At 41.4% G+C, this 23,107-nt stretch overlaps 2 protein-coding genes across 3 annotated transcripts in view; one reads left to right on the top strand and one right to left on the bottom strand.

The window, feature by feature from the left end:
* Positions 1–733: 733 nt before the first annotated feature.
* LOC311494493 (uncharacterized protein) lies at positions 734–3,909 on the bottom strand. Its single transcript, XM_084553565.1, has 10 exons — positions 3,864–3,909; positions 3,680–3,753; positions 2,908–3,594; positions 2,716–2,761; positions 2,534–2,625; positions 2,322–2,432; positions 1,525–1,801; positions 1,255–1,438; positions 997–1,038; positions 734–851 (listed from the first exon to the last, which is right to left on the bottom strand). The coding sequence occupies exons 3-9, from the start codon at positions 3,585–3,587 to the stop codon at positions 1,028–1,030; spliced, it is 1,401 nt and encodes a 466-aa protein (XP_084409691.1). The 5' UTR covers positions 3,588–3,594; positions 3,680–3,753; positions 3,864–3,909; the 3' UTR covers positions 734–851; positions 997–1,027.
* A 2,660-nt stretch (positions 3,910–6,569) lies between these two features.
* The window catches only part of scube3 (signal peptide, CUB domain, EGF-like 3), a 69,832-nt gene continuing 53,294 nt past the window's right edge, over positions 6,570–23,107 (top strand). For both annotated transcript variants that reach the window (XM_084553476.1, XM_084553475.1), the window contains exon 1: positions 6,570–6,916. In XM_084553476.1, the coding sequence (XP_084409602.1) occupies positions 6,817–6,916 (100 nt within the window). In that variant the 5' untranslated portion in view covers positions 6,570–6,816. The remainder of the gene's footprint in view (positions 6,917–23,107) is intronic.

Below are 23,107 nucleotides of genomic sequence, written 5' to 3'. Positions count from 1 at the left end.
AGCTGTTTGTGCTGTCACCTTACGTTTATTCCCCTGCTGTATAATTACATATTTATATGGGAATTTTATATGAAACAATTTTACATTTTATATGAAACATATTCTGTTACATCATTGCAAGTTTTCCTCAAAATCACCATTTCCTGAAGATTATGTTTTAATGCTCTAATTATCATTTAATCATAATTTATGAATGTTTTTCTCATATGGACAGCTAGCAGCAGCAGGATCAGCAGCTTTGAGAGCTCCACAACACACATTCCATACATTATCTTTCTGATTTATGGCAAATAAAATATGGTTTGGGGAAACATCACAATGTGGAAATGAAAGACCAACACTAGTTATCATTTTAGGGTTTAAAGATCCTTGGACGTATTCATTGTTGATCAAAAATGACCACTTCCAAATACTGTGCTATTATGAACAACAAAAATAAAACTACTAGCAATAACATAAACAATTTTTAAAAACATGTTTTCCAACTGCTTCACATTTCAAAAATTCACGTATAAATCAATATAACAGACATGCAATAACATTCCATATTTAAAATGTATTTTCAAACTTATTATACGGGGTATATGCAGGAATGCAAAAGTTTATTTCAATACCTTTTATAAGACTTTTTATAGACCTCAAAATACTTTTAAGACCTCATTCGGTCGGTGGAGGAAGTGGTGTAGGACTTCTTTAACAGGAACAGGAAGCCGGGGAGGCAGAAGAGGACATTGATGAACTTGTGGAGGTGATCTGTAAGGTGGTGTAGTGATCCATCATGCAGCCCCAGGCGTGTTAGGGCTGCAGTGGGTTATACTGTTGCTCTTTATGCTGTTGAAAGGGGGAGGGGTCTAGCAGAACAAATAGTTTTATATGTTATAGTAATCAGGTTTTAGATTATTATATATAGGTTAAATTTTGGACATTGACAGAAAATACTTAAATGCCTGTAGTGTAACGTTTCATGGTGTATGTGAGTAACCATGTGTTAGTTACCTTCATTCAAAGCTGAGTGGTGTCTGTCCATTTACGCATGGGCTGTGGGTTTCAACATACAAAGGTTGGGTTGGTTTTTGGAACGCATTTAGAAAAATATGTTTAAAATTTATTTCTAGGAATTTGTAAAAAGTAAAGACATTTTCTTAGTGCCCCTTTTTTAATCATAACATTGAAATGATTAGCTGTGTATTTGTATTGTTTCAAAACATGTTTGCTATAATCATTAAGCACTTAATAGTGTGGAGCGTCACTCACTCATTACAAATTGAAGAGCACGCAGGTATATATCCTGACCAAAGGATAAGGAGTCAGAGTTAGGATTCACTTCATGTTGCAGCAGAGCAAGATTCTCTGCAGACAGGGGGGATGGAATGTAAGGAACAACAATCCCATGGTCAGTGTCTTCAGATACCTCCTCCTGATGGTCTATGTGCTGCAGCTGCATGGCCCAACAAACAAATTAATGATAATAGACAAAGTGCTTAAGGGAAAAACTGCCATGCCAATCAAGTATTACATGCCCACCTCTGCATAATTTGGCTCAGGCACAGGTGCTTGGAGCATTCCAATGTTCCACATCTGTTGAGGTGTAAGGTTTGCCTCTGTGCGGATCGGGTGGTTGTTCCAACTGTCTGTGAAATGCTGTAGATCTGACCGCAGACGAGGTACGAACACATATTGCACACAGAAGAGGTGGATCGCATTAGACAGATCAATGAAGCCCTCTTCTTCCAAGCTGTGTAGTGCGTTGTAGTACTTTGATGTTACAGAATTCCAAACATCTCTCCATAAGCGTTCCACCCTGAAAAAAGGCAGACAGACAATGGTTAGAATAAGAAACACTGGTGCTGTCTGTTCATAAGTAAATGGCATTTATGGCTTTTAAGTGGTGCAGCCACTTTTATGCCGGTGTGTGTGTGTCCGCCAGTTCACACCAGGAAATTTCAATCAGGAATGGAGAGTATAGGAGAGAGCAAGCTGAAATCTGTGCCAAGGTTTGTGACCACTGTTCAATGTAAAAGATGACTGCCAACTATAACCAGCATACCATGGAGCTTGTTGAAAGCAGCCATCTTGACAGAAGAGGGTAAACCAACATCCGGTCAGACTGACACATGATTGACACAAATTGATAATGTAATTAATGCTTCCTGTTAGTCACATTAATACAATACAAGTTTACCTTCAGTTCTCTCAAAGGAGCTGCTATAAAAAATGGTCTATTGTTGCTAAGCAGCAGAGCACTGCTTACTCCTCCACTCTGAGAAGGATTATCAAAAAAGCAGATGTCAAGTGTAGATGCGACAAGTTCATTTAATTACCTCTGGTTATGGACACTTTTGCCTGCAATAAAGCTTCCACGGCCTGTTCCTCGGACAGTAAACATGCACCTGGCTATGTCGACATTTTCCACCCCTTGATCAGCTCTCACTCTGAAAGAAAAGCAAATGCTTTTCCCCCCCATATATGACATAACTTCATAATGTACAGCAGCACGTCGTTCTTTTATTTCTCCTGCAATTTGAATATATACCTTGAGGGCCATCCATTTCTCTGAACACCCTCCATGAAGAAGCCAAAAGCAGTTGCTGCTTTGTTGTTAGCTGCTGCGTCCAGATACAAAATCTATGAAAGAGGTAGACGCATACCATGTATGTTTTGGAGTTGTTCATAAGGGTAAATATGTTGTGAATGAATAGAAAATAAAATATCTACCTTCCTGGAAAATCCATCTATTCCTCCAAAGATGACGATGTTATACCTTTAAAAAATGCATTTGAAAAAATATATAATTCATTGTGTATTACATGTATGTAGAACTCCCACATCATACAACACAGTAAATTGGTCAACAAGCAACGTCATACAAACGTAAAATAAGTTCTGCCAGACAAGACATTAATTTACCTTATCAGTTTATGATTTGTATCAACATGGACGAGAGACAGGGGAGCAGGGACAGAGTAGCTTCGTCGAGCAATGCAACGAAGCTGGATCATCCTGGCAATGATACCTGCACCATCTACACGCTGCAAAGACAGCCTCACTCTTTTCCATTGAAGACGAAGGCCCATTGCTTGGAGACTTCCTTTGACCATTCTGTAGCCTGCATGCGGCATCCTTGCCTTAATAGCCCTGACTTTCTGGTCTAATTCTTCATCAGAAATTACAGAATAGCATGCCCTCACTGACATGTTGTGGTCCTTCATTCTTCTGTAAAGGGTTGACCGTGAAATGCCATGCATTTCTACTAAATGAACTAGAGGTAAAGAGGTATCCAGCAACGTCTGTAGTGTGTCACGACTCATTTGTAGTTCTGGCCGTCCTACATTCCCACTCCAACAAGTGGTGGCTACATCATTAAATAGTGGAGGAACAGGATTCTGTGACAGATGTGAACTGAGCACTAAAGTCAACTGTTGCAGACCATCAGCCAGCTCTGCGGGAATATCCATGTATTGTGTGCCAGCTTGAATAAACTGCAACTCTTGAGTGCACACAAACAGGAGGTACTCAAAATCAATGGGTACTCTATTGATGACAGAAACCAACCTATCCCTTAACCTCAGTAAGAGCTGTTGTGCCATCGGATGCCTGCAAATTAAAATTTAGCATTATAAGAGGAGCAATTTTGAAATTCATGTATAAGTGTACTTGTATGAGATAGTCAGTGCATTACCTGCAATAGATAATGGGGAGCACAACCCCAAAATGGAGAATCAGCAGCAGAGGTGATGTGTAGTATTGGTCTTTCTAAATGGGAGGGAGAAAAGATGGCTGTTGTGAAAATGGTTATGACCTACAATACACCAGACACATAAAAAGAGCAAAACCATAAATAAAATCTACCCATCCATTCTTACCTTTATTAAGCAATCCTGTTCCAAAAAGTTTTATTGGAGTTCTTGGCCTAAAAAAACATAATTTGATCAACAGGAAAAACAATTAGTCCATCTGCTGCCTGGAAAGATGTTGCAGTTAATGTAGGTAGCTATCGTTGTCTGTGTGTGTGTGTGTGTGTGTGTGTGTGTGTGTGTGTGTGTGTGTGTGTTGCTGCAGACAGAGACACAAGACAACTTAATTTCAGCTACTTAAGGCTTTAGCTAGTTAGCTACTTTAAAAAAAACAAAACAAAATAAAAAATATCTGGCTAAGTGTACGCTATATATAGCATTAATGCCATTATGCTTAACGGTTACACTAACAAGCCATCAAAATTGATGGCTTGTATAATAAAAGTAACCATACGACACTATTGAGCAGTTATAATTGAGAGTGCAGCAATACCTGTATCGATATCAATACTGCTTATCAATACTTCAAATAATTTGATGCAAAAAATAAAGCATCACATAAAGAAATGAATGTGTCATGCCTACAGAGCACAGCACCTAGAGACACCAAAACTTAGGCCAAGCCAGGACCAGAGTCCTACATTATCAATCAGCATTGCAATAAAATAGAAAAATACAACTTCAGACAACTTTCACTCACACACCTTCTAATAAAACATCTTACATAAACATGTCAATAAATCAACACTGAATAAGGCAAGACTTGTAATGGGTTGACAGGACAATACTATATGATATTAGAAATCTAAATAAATGAATAGTTACTAATTAAACAAACCATCTTGTCTTCTTTTCCAAGGATTTTCATTAAACTAAGAGCTTTTGTGTCTCAACTGAATGCCAAATTTACCAGAAGGATCATTATTGGCACAATACTTTAAGCTAGTAACTACTTGTACACTATGTCAGACAATAAGCATCACTTCATTGAACTGCCAGTTTTCCATGTGGAGTTGTGCGGGACATTAGGCTACTTATAAATAATGCCTGACACAGCTAGTTTGCGCACCGAGCAACGGAATATATATTCATGTTACCGGTGGTATGCAACATTATTTTCCGTACGGGACGGCATATGTAAGCCCCGCTCTCAAAATAACAGCATCTGCCTCTGTGTCTGCGAGCATTTGACTGCCTGTATGTGTGATGGTGGGGAGACCACTACCCGTGAGCGAGAGAGAGAGCGGGACGGTCAAATAGCTGTAATCCTGTGGGCTGTGTGAGAAGATAGACTCAGGCTCTGCATGACCTGTTGCTGCTAAACAGGCAGCGCTGTGGGCAACAGTTGGCCTGTGGACTGTTGTTTGACCACTAATGACGTTACGTATTATAACACAATATAGCACTAGCACATAGCAAGCCTCTGTAACGTTACTTAAGTGAAATAAACAATTCAATTAGCCGTTAGCGCACCCTGCTAGCCTGCCTGACAATATGAGGCGTCAGATATCTAACACCATCACACAAATTAGTCAACGTGAGCTAAGTTAGCAAGCTGTATGTTTAATCGAAATATCAAACAGAGTAGGCTAATAACGTGACACCAATCATTTTAATACTTTTTTATCTACTTACCAACAACTCCACCACTGCTTCCTGGCTCGCTGGCGAGTGGCGACCATGACTTGCTTGTCAGAAAGACGTCGTTGGTGTAGACACTTGTCACTCAAACATGTCTGACCAATGGGGAAGCACCCGCCCACTGCGGTACGTTTGTGTCAAAATGATTCAAAAAAAAAAACGACTTCAAAACTTTTTTCACTTCATTCAAAAAAAAAGAAAGTTCAATCAAAAAAAAAAACACTTCAAATGATTTTTTTTTTTTTTTTGCATTTAAACAGTTTTTTCTTTGATTGAAAATATTTTTTTTTTGATTGAAAATGTTTTTTTTTTGATTGAAGCAACTTTTTTGGGATTGAATAATTAAGACACAAATGTCCTACCCATAACATGGTCCAAACACAAAAAAGATTACTTCAATCAAAGAAAACATTTTCAATCAAAAAAAAAGTGTTCAAGTGCAATTTTTTGAGTCTCAAATATTTTTTTGCATTCAAAAACATTTTTTCTATGATTGAAAAGGTTTATTTTTTGATTGAAGTGATTTTTTTATTGAAAATATTTTTTGTTTGTTTGAAGCAACTTCTTTTTTGATTGAATTATAAAGACACAAATGTCCTACCCATAATATGGCCCAAACACAAAACAACAATACTTCAATCAAAAAAGTTGCTTCAAACAAAAAAACCTTCACTTCTATCAAAAAAAACATTTTCAAGCAAAAAAAAATAGTGTTCAAATGCATTTTTTTGAGTCTCAAATATATTTTTGCATTCAAACACTTTTTTTCTTTGATTGAAACGGGTTTTTTTGATTGAAAATATATTTTTTGATTGAAGCAACCTTTTTTTTGATTGAATAATAAAGACACAAATCTACCTCCATACACCTGTGTGTAAATTCCTGCAGAACAAAAAGAAACGGAAAAAATAAAAGAAAAGAAAGGAAGAAAGAAAGAAAGAGCGAGAGCCAGTCAGAGAAGAGAAGGAGCAGCAGAGGAGTCCGGAGCGCAGCGCGGACGCTCCTTCTTCTCTCCTCCCCCTTCAGACCCCGCCGCTGCACTTCATCGCTCTCTCTCTTTCTCTCTCTCTCTCTCTCCCTGCCTCTCTCTCTCCCTCTCTCTCTCTCTCTCCCCCTTTCTTAAATTGACATTGGTCTAGCTCGAAACATGATAACAGAAAAGCCTTCTTCCACTCCGCGTTGTCGGGCTGCCCTCAACCCCGATCACTTGAAACTCAAATAAGCAGGCGCTGGGAGGAAAGAGGGGATCGCACAGTATCCTGTCAGCGGGTGCTCAGAGGGAATAACAAGAGACCTTTATACCGCACACACCCTTGTATGTGCCCCGGCGCATCGTAGATCTTAGAAAGTGCTCGTGTGTTCAACTACAGTGAAAGTTAACATGTATGTGCACGCTTTGATACGCGCGAGCCTTGGATTTGTAGGTTTCTGCTTGGTCGCCTTTGTCCAACAATCAGCTTCAGGAAGTAAAACCACTCAAGGTAAGTTTTCACCTTTTTATTTCACTCATTGTGGCCCCCGTAGTGTGTGGCTGGAAGCCTAATTAACTGATAGTCTGGATCCCCCTTTAAAGCTAGAAATGTTTGTTAATTTAAAAGTAGAATATTTCAAATGTAAAGGCCAGATGTGAAGTTTTTGGAGACTTTGATCCATCAATTACATTCAAGTCTGATTCAAGCGAATGCCTTCTGTTGATTCGGCCTCATTCTGCAATCATTTAATTGCTTTCTTGTTGTGTCAGTGCTCAGTTACTTATGTTTAAGCTGTCCTTCCAAGTCAGAAAAGAGAGGAAACCTAATAAGGCTCAAATTAAGTTTCTCTGAGAGTTGAAAAAAAAAGAGAAGAAGCATTTGTCTTTGATCTTCAAACAGCATCAGCAGTGTGAACAGTTATGTTTCATAGCTAATCCTGCAGGTAGTTGTAGTGAGACTACCAGGAGGTATTTGTCACAGTCCAGACAAGTATTTGACACCGGCCTGCAACACACACATGGAGGAGCCTCTGTCTGTCAGACACTGCAGCTACAGTGCCGTCCTGCCCAGCCGGCCGCCCTCTTGCTCTCTTTTCTTGTAAGAATTTATTCAGAGCAGACAGTCGGGGCAGTCTGTGTCCAAAACTCTGCCACCATACAAGACAGACGCGGCGTTACACGCTCGCATTTCTGATCCTCTCTCTCAGCCTCCCTCTCCAGGTTTTCATCACTTAATTTTCCCACAATACAAATGCCAAGCCGGAGCTGCCAGAAGTATTTGCATGCAAAGACACATCATGGTTTTCTGTGTGAGTGTTGATTGTGGTTGGTGATGTTTTGCACTCACAAAAAGACATCTCTCGGGCGGTCGACAAGGCAAAAAGAGAAAGGGGGTGGGTGACTATTTTGCATCCTGGGTGGTCTGCCCCCACTTGTGGGAAAACTCAATATTTACATTTTGCAATTAGAACTACTTTTTTCTCACTTTATTTTCCACAACATCGATTACACACTTCCTTGTAGTGTGGAATGCTGCTGTTGGAGTGGGGTCTGTAATGGCATGCACCTGTTTGTTGGTCACTGAGAGAAAAAGCAGTGGACAGCCGCTTGATAGGCTTCCCAGATTATCTGCGTTTGACTCCGAAGTCATTTGTGACCGTATTTTGTGCTCCTATCCGGGAATAAATATCGCGTTTGATGTCGGTGGCAACTCCGTGGCACTGACAAGTCTGCAAGCTGGGAGCAATTTTGAAAAATGGAGAAACGGAGAGATGAACAATGACTGAAAATAAAGCACACGCACAATTTGTCAGCTCAATATTTATTCAACGCAGATGTTGTCTTTCATCAGTGTCAGTCTAATCATGGCACTGTGTTTCAGGCATCAGTCATTACTCTAGGAAGAAGAAAAAAAAAAAGAGAGAGAGCGGAGAGGAATGACGGAGGAGGGAAGATTTGAGGATGTGGTGGAGAGAATGACAAAGAAGGGAAAAATGAGACCGGGGGAAACAGGAGAGATTAAATGTGCAGAGAGAAAGAGAAAGAGAGGGAGAGAGAGAGAGAGACGGTGAGAGAGGAGGTTTCTCAGTGAGCGAGCAGCAACAAGCAAGGAGAAGGGAAGGAAAGAAGGGGAGCCATAGACGTCATGGCAAATCACTTTCCCTCGAACAGAGTCAGGAGCTCTTTGCTAATGCAGCGGCACCAAGGCAACGGTTGGTGTGGGGCTGACATGCTGCTGTGGCTGGCTGTGTTGGTGTAACCTCTGCTCCGGGGCCTGGGGGTCTAAAGACGCAGGGCCGCCGGAGCGGGGAGGAAGGCCACATACGGGGCCCTGACACACTGTGGGAACCGAGCAGCCCTGGCACTATGAGGCCCGAGTGATGGGGAGGCTTACCTAGAGAGGCTGCCCGAGCCGCCGCTACGACCAAGACTGTAGGGAAGAAGAAGAAGAAGAAGAAGAAATCCCCCAACACTCACGCACCCCTTTCCTTTTTCACTCAACTCTTGCTTTGTTTGCTTTGTCCTCGCTTCCTTTCTTTTGCACTTAATGAAGTAGCTGAAGTTTTTTTCTGTGTCAGCCATAAGCAACAACTGCAGTACACATACTCTGTCAACCGAAAAAGGTGTGCCCCCTTCTCCCTTTACCTCCGTCCTGTCCAGCCCAGTTAACTTACTTGATAGAAGGCTGGATGTGCAGCGGGTCCGGGTGAGCGTGGAAGTGTCGGTGCATGTGTAATTGGGACAGCGAGAGAACGCATGGGCTTTGTCTGTGGTAATTTAGTCGAGACTTTGAAACTGTATGTGGAGCCACATGAAAGAACCGCTTAGATGCCGCTTTTTTATTTCTGCCTATCCCTTCAGCCTTGAACTTCTCTGAGTGTGTGCTGTTTAGCGGAAAGAAAAAGAAGGAGCCCAGAGACGGTGGCACCGTTCTTTGTGAACATGGCCCCGGCGTCTCTGCTTTGACATTTTGACACCACTTTGGTATTTATCCTTCATCACCTTCGGTCTTATTTCTCAGGCTGCACGGTTTCCCCCTTGCTCCCTACGAGCCCCTGCAGTGGTATTTGTTGAGTTGTTACGCTTATCCCCTCAGAGACTGGATGTGTCTTAAAATGTGCATACGCAAAAGTCCCTATTTGTCTGCCAAGGTGCCGAGAGCACAAGTTTTGGCTCGGCACATTTTTAACAGCCGGCTACTGGAAGATGTATTCAGGTCATCTAGGAAGAGAAAACTGAAATGCTGTGCGACTTAGCAGATCAGGACTGTGCAGTTTGGATCACTTAAAGTCACCCTTTAATTCCTTGACACTGAGCCCGGTTAAAGCAGCTGAGCTTCTAACCTGCAAATGTGTTTTTTTTTTTTTTTCCTAAACAAAAAAAAACTCTCTTGTGACGGTAAGAGCCGAGCTTGTCTCACTTTGTCTTCTGTCTCTGCAGCATGCATGCAGTGTCAGATAGCTGCGTTCTCACCATGATCAGAGAGTCTGAGGCGGGTTGAGCCTCGGGGTAGCCCTCGGTCACTCCCTGATGAGTGTGTGGCGGGGGCTGATCCGGCTTCACTTTACCACTCAGCAGACACACTCGGCAAGCATCTGCCTGACGAGTGGTGCTCCAACGCCCGCCGTACAAGTTGTTACAGAGCAGCGCAGAGAGCAGAGAGATTATAATCTTGGCATTACTTGAGTGGTGAAAACATTTGATAACAATTTTGACCAAGAGCAACGCAAGTATGAATCAGGGAAGAAATGGCTTTGATCCATGGGTGTGTTGTGAGGATAAGTGAACATGGATGACGGGGATGAGTGATTTTAGACTGGATATTAATGATTGCACTTAGCAGGCAGAAGTGCTTTCACCTCCCAAATCGAGGCGGCTCCACTATAGCCGGAGAAAAGAGGGCACAGTTCAGGTTTATTCTGCCTTGTCTTTTTAAATCCGTTGCTTCTGTGTGACCAGCCGGCAACTTTATAAAAATCGTCTTAAGTTTGTTTTAGGTCAGACAAGCTGCAGCGAGAGTACCGTGTTTACAGGCACACGGTAAAGTCAAAGCTGTCTAGCACAAGCTGTGACCTTTAGAGATTCGGTGGTGGATTCATTCTGGACAGTTGCTCACCTTCATCCCGGCCGGCGGAACGTAAAACCAAGACATTTTCCCTCCCTGCAACGGAGTGTCAGAGATTCTGGCCGTCAGAAACCTCACTTCCCATCTCAAAATATCTAAATGAAAACCTTGATAAGTGCACTTGCCAAATGATTACCTTTTAGTCGGTGTATTTCCCTGGCGATTTCTTTTTTATAATGAGCTGAATATTTCCTACAATAACTTCCTTTATGAAAATGAAAACTCGAAAGCCATCGGCATCAAATAAATATATATACTTTTTGAGCATTAATTTGAAATGAATAGTGAAATACACTCTGGGAATACACTTATTCACTTCACAGCTGATTTGATTGCTTAGCCTTGCAGGTAATTTAGACTATATTAGATTGGCTCTGTCACATGGTTTTTAAAGAACACCTACCAGAACCTATTCTCACCAATTAACACGTTGTACCTCGTTCGACTAATTATCTTCCTGGAGTTTCAACTGGTTGCCTGGCAACTACTAAGAGCCCTGAAATAGTTTGACACCCTGGGACATGCAGAACGGTTGTTCTTATACTTTGGTTTGTACGTGGATCGATCAAATAAGGTAACTGGTAAGCGTTAGTTGCACTGTCAGTACCAAGCTAGCCAAGTTTGCAGTCCTTATGCAAAAGCTAAGCTAACTCTGATGGAGAACAGTTATACACATTCCCCAAAAAATATCAAACATTTACTTTCAAGCCTCCAGGAAATGGTTAGTGTTTGTGCATTGTATGTTTTACGATCAGATCCCTCTGTGTGGCATTGATTATATTTGACAACCACCGCCTCTCACCATCATGCAGTCTTTTGCACATTTTGTAAACAGCACAACTGTTAGGTCACAGCCAAACAAAACCATAACCCGTGGACACTGCAGATTCCCTGTTGCTGCCCAGGGGAATCCATCAGCCGTTGAAACCCCTCTGTCATGGTGCCTTTTCTTCCTTCATGGAGCAGAAAATCACTTTATCAGCAGCTAGCGAGGCCCCTGTGACCACTATTTGTCACCTCATTTAGAATGGTTGCAGGGCTGACAAAGCTTTAGATTTCAGGTGCAACAGAGGAAGGTGGAAATGTGGTTTAAATCACCCCAACTTTTCACGAGAACGTCTGGATAACTGCTTTGTATGCAACGCCGGCATCCACTGGTAAAAAGCATTCGCACTCAGGAGTACGGAGCGCATTGCCTGTTTGGGGCTTGTTTATTTATCAAGGCTTTAATCTGAACAATATGTTCCAAATGAGGCCTGTGATACTTCTTTCAACTGTGGCATTGCGGTTAAAATTAGAAAACTCTCCCTCCTGCTTCCATCTCTTGCTCTCTTTCCCTCTCACCCTGTCGCTGGCCTTTGTTCTCTGTGCAGATGCGGCGCTGTGCTGACAACATCCCCGTTGGTTTCGGGGGAGGATGGAGTCAGTGTTGACGGCACTCTGACCCCCCTCCCAGTCTTTGACTCACCTCTAGAGCCCCCTTCACAAGTGCTGATGGCTCTCGGAGGAACCTCAGTGCCGTCCCTCAGCCAGCTGCAGCTTAGATCATTAATCCTCTAACCCCCCACCACAGAGCCCACTTTTGTTTTTCTGTTCCATTACTCACTGATTAGAGATACTGTGATTCGGGAGAAGATACCGGAGAGACTGTCATCTCTTGTGTCTGTACTTTCTTAAACCTACGGCCGACTCTACACCATCCTTCCTCCTTCTTCACCCTCTTCCCAGCTCCCTCCTGTGACCTCTTAGCTGAATAATGGGGCTGCGTCTGTCTTTGAGAGTTTGGCGGGGTCAGGGAGGGACGTCATTAGGCTGGTCTGCGGTGGTCAGCGTTGTCGGAGGGGGGTTGGGGGTCAGAGAGAGCCTTGTTTACAGACTGTGTGTGTTTACATTCCTGATGGTGAGCGCCAGCTTTAGAGACTGCTGGAAGTGAAAGGAAATGCTCTTATTCTGCTTAGTAATGGAAAAAAACAGCCCAATACATCAAGGAATCCAGATGAAAAAAGGCCAAGTTATTTATTTGGTGGGTTCTGGCCAGTGCATTCTGGGTAGAAAGAGGAATGACTTCACTGATGAATTTGAGACTTCCTAAATGGACAGAGGCATGGGAAAAACCATATGATCCTCTGCAGTATTTAGTCACCCCCGGTGAACTCTTCATATAAATTTATTGCAGACTGTAATAGCGCATACTGTTGATTAATGGCAAATGGCTCTTTTATTTGCAGGCACTACACCATCCATCACACTGGCATGCCGGGGTGCAATTGATGATTGTTTTCATTATTGATTAATGTACCAATAATTTTCTTGATTATCAACAAATAGCAAAAACTGCGGATAAAATATCTTTAGTTGTCCAACAACAGAACAAAACCCATTTACAATACTGTCACAGAAGAATAAGAAAAGGCAACTAATTGAGTTTAGGTTTTTGGAGCACTGCACCTAACAATACTGTATAATTTAGTTTCATTTAAAAATGTTACATTAGGATTTACTTGGCAGGGTTGTCTGTAATTTAAAAACTAAAAATACTTGAAAATGTATTTAAAAAATATATTTATATTTTTTTTCTAGTTCTTTTGTGTGATTATTCAATTTCAAAGTAAATTACATAAAAGAAAGTTAAAGAAAATCGTCAGTCACATACCTAGTAGAGACATGTTCAGATACTGAGGTTCAGTCATTTATAAAGGTCTATATAGGTTTCACAGAAAATATGTGATGCCTCAGCGATGAAGTGCACTTTCATTTATTATTCAGCTGACTGACAATAACACAGAAGCATTTATTGTAGTTTAAATAAAAATTATTATTGGAGCAGCTTCACCTTCTGTGCGCGGAGGAGGAAAAGGAAAAAAACAAAACAAAAAAGTCACGACTCCAGCAACACTTGTAGCGTATGGAACAACTTTATTAGCCCGACCATGAGCCAAAACGTCTAATAAAGTTCTGTGCACTACAAGTGTTGCCGGAGTCCTGTTCTATATATGTATATATTAATGAGGTTGACGTCTTATTGGCAAAACCATCAAATAAGAAAATACTGAGTAGATAATGAATTGATGAAAATAATTGTTAGTTGTACTCCTACCATTCACTGTCATCATCAGAACTGAGGTTGTGCAATGTAAGGATCTTGATGTGTCTTGAACACGGGTCACCTGTCTGATCTTCTCATTTCTGACTGGTTGAGTTGAGATGGAAACATGTTTATTGGCTACTATAGTATTTTAATAACTGATTTGTCATTTAAGTCATTCTTTAAAAGCAGAGCTTCTCATTCTCAAGATTTTCTTACTTTTCCTTGACATTGAAATTGACCGAGCAAATTCATGATTTGTATAATCGAGAAAATTGTTAAAAGATTAACCACTATAGAAAAAAACAATTTTCACGCAGCTTAATTTTGTGTTTCCTGTGAAAAATCTGCTCTTTTGCCCCTTTATTTAAATGTTAAAGTTTTTATGCTCTACTCTCCTCATCAACACTCATACGGTCTGATTTGAATCACAGCGGCAGCAGTGATTGAGAGGCCATTAAACACTTGCTGTGTCTGAATGACTGAAACGAACCGAGCGCTGTCTCTCAGCATTTAAATGAAGTATACGTCCAGTCAGTTCCAGCCCTCTGAGCTTCACATTTCTGAGCTTTAGTAGTTAATGCCCGCTTCACAGCTTACACAGAGAACCATTCACTTTATACCTCAGTTTGACAGGAAACAACTAAAAATATCACACTTGTGCTGTAATTGCTACATTGCCATCTTTATAGTTGGTACTGTATCTGGCTACAGCAACCACCAATGAATGTAATTGCTGTGTGCAGCGGGGAGAGTGTCATGTCAGTTAGCTCTGGTTGTATAAATATAAGGTATACAGCTGGACTAAGTGCCACCCTTCCCGCATATAAAATATGCTGCATGAGGCCAAGAAGTCATTAACAGCTGAGGACACATGCCAAGAAGGGTGAAAAATCACTTGAAAGGTACAAATGAATTTCTTGTCACTCCGGCTCCTAATGAGAAACGGGTACAAGTTACGCTCACTTATTCACTGGTGTATGTATTAGACTTCTGACACTTGGAGTGTGTCATGTCAGCCTCTCTCTGTCTGCGTTCTCTCAGTATTACTCTATGATTCACTTAATTACTGTAATAAGTGTTTTCCTTCTGGAGGTGGTCCGGAGGTCTGTGAGTCATAGTCTATTAAGGCCACACATGCGAAAGGAAGTGCCCAAAACACCAGATGCTCGGTCTATGATCAAAATCGCAGACAACGGACCTGATTTATTCACAGAGCCTGAGCTCGGGCTACCTTGAGAAATGTTTTATAAATGACGCGAGTTGAGTCTGCTGGCAGTCTCCAAGCCCGCTGCTGTCTGTTTTGTTGGGAAGCACACGAGCTACGTATTGAACACGAAGGAATGACAGATGGAAGAAGTAGCTACAAAAAGTTTCTTTGCTTTTTTTTTTTTATACGTGCTGGCTCGAGTTACACCCCAAATGTACATCCATTATATATGAGCACTTGTGTAATACAGAAGCTCTAATAAAACATTGAAAGGGAACAATATTGTTTTGGATTTTAAGAAGCTCTTGGATGTTTTAGAAGAGAAGCTGGAATATTACAGGGTTACTAGTTCAACTCTCTGCTTCCATAATATCCACTCCTGTTCTGCTGCAAATTAAAAGAGTACACAGTTAACACGCATCGGATTAGATGACTTAATTAATAAGGGGAAACTGTTATGGTAAATCTTTACTTTATAGTGAAATAGCCACATTTAAAAGATGTAAAATTAAGTGATGGATGAATGAAGTAAACACAGTAAGCTATTTTATAGTGTAGCTTCTTAAATGTGAGAAAATTGAGTTCAAATGAATATACAAATAGAAATATTATTTATTATTGGTTTATTGGATCAAATACTTTATGAATTCACTCTATCCTGTCTTTTGTTTAAAGCTTTGAGACAGCCTTTACAACATTATCTAACATTACCTTCAAGGAACACAACCAGCTTATTGTCTTTGTACCATTACAGCTGATGTGACCGATGTAACCAACAGTGGGTGGACATAAAAGAAAGCATCTGAGGGCCCATGCATGGGTATTTAACCAAGTCAAAGGCACAGATCTGGACACAGTTAATGCTTGTCAACATCTTAACATGAGTTGGCTGTCCTGAAACTTAGTTTGCATGTTCTTGTCTCATTTTCCCGTCGGCCTGGATTAATCTGAGGCTTCATGGTTGGTGGACGTTGGCAGGGAGGCTCCCGGGGGGCTTTTGAAGTTTGCGATCGCAGTTTTTGAAAGCCCAGGATCAGTCAGTGGTCATGATTCCTAAACATTTAGAGTGTGTGAAGGATGAGTGTAAATATCCCGAATGGAAGCAGTGGATATTTTTATTCACAACTTTTTAGAGGCTTGCCGGACAGCCAACACTGTGTCCCTTCATTAACTGGAGGGGGAGATCTGGGCGGGCGGGGTGGCTGGATGCTAAATTTTGTGTTAATGTTGACGTCTGCATTTCATCAAAACCCTTTTTTTTCTTTTCTTTTTGAAGGAGCTCGGTTTGTCTGCTGCCCTGCACGACTTAAAAATCCATGACAGTTTCACAGTGTTGCGACAGCCAGCAATAGTTCCTGTCCTCTCCACAACCTCACGTCTTCTCCAGACAGATAAAAGAAAATAATCACACTGCATTATATGCATTATATATAACACTAGATAGATGTATTCACATTTAACTTTAAGACGTGTACAATATGTAGTAGCATGATTTTTTTGGGAAGCTAATTTTGGCTCCACATGCAACTTAAACTTGGCTCATACTCCCACAATGCATCATCGCAGATGTAGTAGCCTTGTGTGGCCTACGCCATTGTAAGGACTTATACTTACGCACTGGTGCATCGCCATCGTTCTGTGATTTTGCTGCTCGTCGGCAGCTAGTCAGCTGTGCTGTGTTTCTTCGTGTACTTCAAGCAGTGGCGACTGGAACTGAGCGGCTCATGTTGGAGTTGGAGCTAATAAATGTTTGACCACTGAGAGACATGGATGAGGCAATGCATTTTGGACCAATCACAGCTGTTGTTTTCTGCGTCACTGCAGCGTTTAGTTACATTTGTTGTGGGGAGGTGCACTTCAGGCTAAAGCGTAGGCTGAGGTACAGTACATCCAGTAAGATAAATGTGGCCTTACACCAGAGTGATGTTACAGACTTAAAATGTCCATCAGGCAGACTGAGACTGGACTTTTCAGTACAGTAGTACGTATGTCCACACTAATGAATTTTTTAATTTGCTTACATATACACCGATCAAGCACCCCCACCCCATAGCAATGACACTCCTTGATGGCAGCAGGATGCAGCCTGGCACAGACGCACACACAAAAACGGTTTAGGAACAACTCAAAAAAACATGAAGAACAGCACAAGGTGTTGACCTGGCCTCCAAATTCACTAGATCCCAAACTGATCAAGTATCTGTGGGATGATCCTCAGAGGCCCTTCCCATCAACCCATTGGACCCAAGGGCGTCCACTAACAACATTCTGTTGCCAGACACCACAGGACACCATCAGAAGGCCCATGTCTTGTCTCTGATGAGTCACAACTGTTTTGGAGGCACAAGGGAGAACTACACAATATTAGGAAGGTGGTCATAATGTTATGCCTGATCTGTGTATTTTGAATTGTATTGATTTTTCAGAGGGAGATGGTGTAAAGATATAACTGAGCTAGTTTAATAACAGATTATGATTAATGATGATAATAATAACATTATTTTGATGACTTCCTACATTTTTATTATGTATCAGAAAGAGTTTTAAGCATCAGAAAGAGTTTTCACAGATACTGAGAAGAGTACAGTTTCCATTTCCTGTTGTTTTTCTTTGTAGCAGAGTTTGCATGTGAGTTGAACATCATATGGATCATTTGGAACAAATGGGAGCGAAGATTAAAGAGGTGTTGCTGTATGTTTTTCGTACTGCCTTCAGACTGCCGCTCTGTACCTAAAGCAATTATCCTGACCTTAACCCCATCCTGCTCAACCGCAACCCAAACTATAGTGTAAGTGTGGTTCTGAGATGGATAATTACAATGCTTTCCTTTGTAATTATACACAGGATGACAAACACTGTGATCCTAAGAACACACTTTTATGGTATTGAACCCAGCACCCTTCCGGCCGGGTGCTCATAAAAATGAAGGATTTTATGAGAAAATGGCTTTGTCAAGAATGAAGGTTATGTTTCTGATTCTTAACCACAAATGTTGAAATGTTTCACCAAATCGTCCCTTCAGGAGAACTCTGACTGACTGAATGCATCACTTGGTCCGTATTTTTAACTAGCATTTCGGAGTTGGCTGCGGCCAGCACAAGTAAAGCTACACCATTGGGTGTCCCAGCTCCAATCAGTCTATTTCTGTATCTGAAGGAAAGTTGATGGGTTGAGAGGGGGGCAGGTTTGGGGCAAAGCAAACAGCGAGGGTCTCAACACTCAAAGTAAACATTGCCCTATGTTTGAACTACACACATTCGGCCCTACTATTCTCCCACACACTCGGGCACTCTCCTCTGAGTCTTATTCCTGCTAACACCCCTTCAGCCGGCCCAGTTAAATGCACTTCTTATCCCAGGGCCTTCCATAAATCAGGCAGGAAACGCACCTCTGACAAGGTCTCACCTCCACGGCCAGCAGCTCTTAGCCGGCAGCTCTGACTTACATGTGGAGCCTGCTTTGGACTAATGGCTTTTCAGAGAAACTTTCTTAATCACTACCTCCAAGGACATAAGGATGCTTTTATCCAGCAAATTTAATACAATTATAATAAATCCCATTTATCTACCCTGCAACCCTTCTACCTCCACCATTCAGAAATGAAAAGCCAGATTTGCTGAGTTAAGGGCTCTAACGATGCATGCAGAGATTTAGAAATTTGACTCACTGCGAAGTTTAAAGTTTTATTGAGCATACAATAGGGCATGGAGTGAATCAGTTTCAGGGGACAGAAAACATGTTTCATTATCGTGCGTCTTGGTTTCATCCAGCAGGGTCATTGAATTCAGTATTCCGAGAATGTCAGTGGGTTTAAACACAGACTCTAGCTATTTGTGGCTTTAATGTGCTCAAGTGCCTGAACTGAACTTAGGAGAGCTACAAGAGCAGCAATATTCAAAATGACACATTCCCTGGAGGAAGCTGTTTAAACATCTGAGCATTGCCCAACATGTCTTTCTTCTTCGGTTTTGTTGTTTTGACTTTGTTTATTCATCCTTGTCTCGAAGCGCCGACTCCATTCTCTGCTGCCTTGACTTGTTCCCAACAACTGCGATTCCTCAACACAAAAGAATGAAAGACGCTCTCAATGAAAAACACAATCTTTTCATCTCGGGCATGAGTCAATTACCAGGCCAGCTTTACTGAACACGCTGCTCCCCCCTCACCCCCCTTCAGAGCATCGTCCCCTGGACTCACCCAAAGAATGTATTGATTGTGACATGTTTATTTCTATGGCAAAGGAAGTTTGTGTTTCCAACAAGACCAGCGCGTTTAGCTTTTGTTGTCCATGTGTCTGCTGGAATGCTACCAGGAACTTTTATGGGTGGATTTTTAAACAGTGCTTCAACACACATAGATTATTGTAGTTAGTAGGCTGGGACATATCTATTTATTTCATTTTGTGCTGCTCATACCAAAAGGCAATGGGAATGTGAGCGTGTTATTTGATCATTTGACGAAATGACTTGTTTCCCTGTTTATTCTCTATTAATTTCCAGATTTTTCACTGTAGGCAAACAGTTTGCACCAGCTGTTAATCTGCCATCTGTGATATTTGCACAAAGATGCCGCTGTAGTACCAATTTGACAACTTTCATAGACTGGTCGGAGGGACATTTTTGAGGAGGGAGCAGGTTTTGCACAGTTAGTTATATAATTTCACCAGTTTCAGTGGTTTTACCAAACATAGAGGGTGGTTTGTTTGTTTAAAACCTCAAATGCAGAGCAAGCTGCTGCCTGTCATCATTTATAATTTCTCTAAAGTTATTATGTATCACACCATGGCAGTTATGTAACACTTGAGACACTTAACAGTCCCCCAGATCTGGTGCCGATCCTTCACGCTCATCAGTCGCCCGAAGCAGAAACACCATCACGCTGTCAAATTTGGCTCAAGAAGAAACACAGAGCCGTGGTGAAGACATAGGTGCACAATTAGCAGTTGTTCTACATATATGTGTGAAAAAGGGGGAGAATCGGCAGCCATGCGGGCTGGGAAGATAAAGTGGACCAAAGCTCCAGATGGGAACATTAATAACGAGATGAAAAGTGGGCTTCTTTGAGTTTCTGTCATAATGATTATTAATTACCACAGAGATTTGGCAGGAAAAAAACCCGACAATAAGATGGATTTTTTGTTGTGATTAATACCTCCGCTATTGAAAAACACTTCCTCACACGGCCTCTCCTGCTCATATCCTGAAAGGCCGTCTGTAAGGAGAAAGGAGCCAGACTGGTCCACAGGAGAATTCATATTGTTCTCACATAATATAAATCAATACAGCACTCTTGCAACACTAAATGGCTTTGTGGAAAGTTGCCGAAATGAGCCTCCACCCTCCAAGGTGGTACTCCATACTGAATGTTGCACAGACACTGAAATACCCAACAGACACATGAAATGTGACAAACATTTGACGAATGAAACTGCTATTGGAAAACACAAGCTGCTATTGCCTTATTTTGATGGGCCAGTGCTGATCCACTGTTTTCGTATCAGGTAGATGGGCAGGCTGATGTTCAGTGTGTCATTTTGAACTCTCTGTGTTTTCATTTTTAAACACAGTCCAGACCCAGACTAACATCCACCTTCTTTTATAACGCAGGTTAACAAATATCACAAACGTGTTACTTAATTTTGTCCCTGGTCGTAATACTTACCGAAACTCTCTTTAAATTTAATTTTCCCAATTTATTAGCTGTAATTTCAGCTGTCTAAAATATTCTTTATGGGACCTGGGTGCGGCTCCAGCTACCAAGATAGATTTATGCTTCTACTCAGTTGATCCACTATGTAGCTATGTACCCAGATCTGTAGCTTAAACTCCTTCTCAGAAATGTAACCGAGCATTGCTGCGACACAGACCGCAACAGCAGCGATTAGTGTAAAATGCATTTTCTCGTCGACGTCTCTGAGTAGCTGGACAAGCAGAGAAAAGTTCACGCCCCTTCTGCTTCCTGTGCACCATCTACTCGGATGTCGTCTCTCTTTTTCTGCGCAGATTTCAGGAAAGGTTGTTCAATATTTCTTTTGCATCAACTACAACAAGTGTTCCAGTCACCACTTTCTGAAGTACAGAGAGAAACTAAACACAGCAAACGAGTGTTTTAGCAGTGTGATTACAAAATGATACCGACACACCAGAGCACAGGTATAAATGCTTACACCAGTGTAGGCACCTCACATACTGCATGCTATGATGCAGACTCTGCATAGATCCGTTGCAGGAGTATAAACTCATCTTCAGCCTGCCAATTTGTCCCAAAAGTTACCAGGTTTTTCAGCCTAAATTCCACTTAAAATCATTGAACTTGGAGGGAAGATGTAGGCGAGTCCAGCGAGAGAAATGGTGCACATGTGCAGCGGGTTGTGCAACGCGGAAGCAAAGCCAGAACCTAGAACAGTGCACTGTGTCTTTGTTTTTTAATAATACATCCACATAGTTTATGTTAAATTTACTCTTTTCTGTTGTCACTCTTTGGGTTGCCTGTGAACTTCCCTTTTTTTCTCTTGTACCATGATTTTTAATAGACAAGCTTGTTAAAAAAAAAAAAAAAGTATTTGGCAAAGGCTGTAAAACCCAGAAATGTTGATGCCACTGTATTGGATTTCTTTTAATTATTATCTTTTCCTGTGCACAGACTTGCAGCATATTGTTGAGAAAGGCTCTCTTCCAAGCCTGATTCTTTGGTTGTTTAACTACTCTATAATTCGATAAAAATTTCTCACTTCTGAACCTTAAGTTCTTCAGCTCAAACTCTTATTAAACACAACCTTGATTCAGACACTTAACACTATTCACATAATCATCAAATATCACTTGAGTCTCTGCAGACCTGCTGGTGAAGTGTTTGACTGGCATCAAAGGGATACCGGGCTCCTCAGCCGCAGTCTGTTCTTGTAGCTTTGAGCACTTCCTGTAGAAACATCAGCACCAATAATGCCATTGTGTTTCCACTATATTAGGGCATTCTGCAGTGTCACTGTCCTCCTTTCCACGGCAGCCTTCATGTCCTCCAGGAATAGGCAGATATAGCCAATATGCTAAGCTCTGGGGTTTATATTACAGGTCATTTCCCAGTAGGATCAGCTGGCTCCTGCAGAGGGCTTGTGATAAGAGTGGATATTGGAAGCTATGTAAACCTTGTTAAGCTGCCCTTCCCTTGTGTGCAGGGGGGTAATCCTAAACACCTGGGCTGGTTAACTGGGATTTGGTGGGATTAGGGGCTCCGTCAAGGCAAACCTGATCATGCTTCTGGTTAAGTCCATTTCCATTCTTATCTTTTCAGATTCTCTTCTTTGTGATTCAAACTCAGTTCGGCAAGTTACACAACAGCTACCCTTTCTACTGAGCAAATTTATCTTTGGCCATATCAGTTATTCATGCCTGAGTGCTGGATAAGTGTAAGTAGGTTTGGTACTCAGGACTTGAATATATGTCTTTGATTGAAGTTCATATTGAAATGTGAATTCTTGAGCCCAGTCTTCTGATCAAAAATCATTTTATACAATTTTACTGGCTCAGTGTTTAACATCAGGAATGGCTGTGTTGGTACATACTGCAGCCTTTAAAGGGAACTCATAAGCTCACGGTTACGGCATAGGAAGTCGTGTGCAGAAAATACTTCCCATTCAAGTGGCAGCATCAGCTGTACGTCACAACTTCTGAACATGGACATTTCCTAAAAATGTGCCCTTGCAAGGTTGTAAATACCACGAGAGGGGCTGTTGATGCGTTTTCTCCTTGTGAACATGGTAAACATAAATCTACTGGAAGGCAGCATATCTCAACAACTGTTGGATGACCTTCCATGAAATTTCTTGCAGACCGTATCCTGTTGATATTTGTGATGTTTTTGGCTTTTCCTCTAGCAGTTCTATGAAGTTGACACTGGTTGTGATTTGGTTTTGAATATGGTGCAGATGTGATTCCCTTTTTCTTTAGCACCACCATCAAAACATGTCTTGACCAAATATCTTTTCAAAGTACCGACTGATGAGTTTGTGTTTATGCAAACACTCTAGACTTTGCCTTATTAAACCTGTTTACCGGAGGCCAATTACCAGACTTGTTATTTATTTTATTTTAGTTCTCTTCTGTTGAGTAGAGCAGAAAGATTATGATGGGAGAAGACATCCAACAAAGGTCCAGGAGTGAACCTGAGCCGGGGTTCAGTTATGGGTCATGGTCCATACCTTTGTACTTGTTATTCAGGCTGTTAGATGAGCCAGATGTTCAACTGACAAACCGACACTGCAGAATAAACGTGCATACAAATA

The sequence above is a fragment of the Chelon labrosus genome (assembly GCF_963514085.1).
Source record: "Chelon labrosus genome assembly, chromosome: 10".
NCBI classification, from domain to species: Eukaryota; Metazoa; Chordata; class Actinopteri; order Mugiliformes; family Mugilidae; genus Chelon; species Chelon labrosus.
Note: the sequence above shows the minus strand (reverse complement) of the source record. Positions and strands in the feature narration are given on the sequence as shown.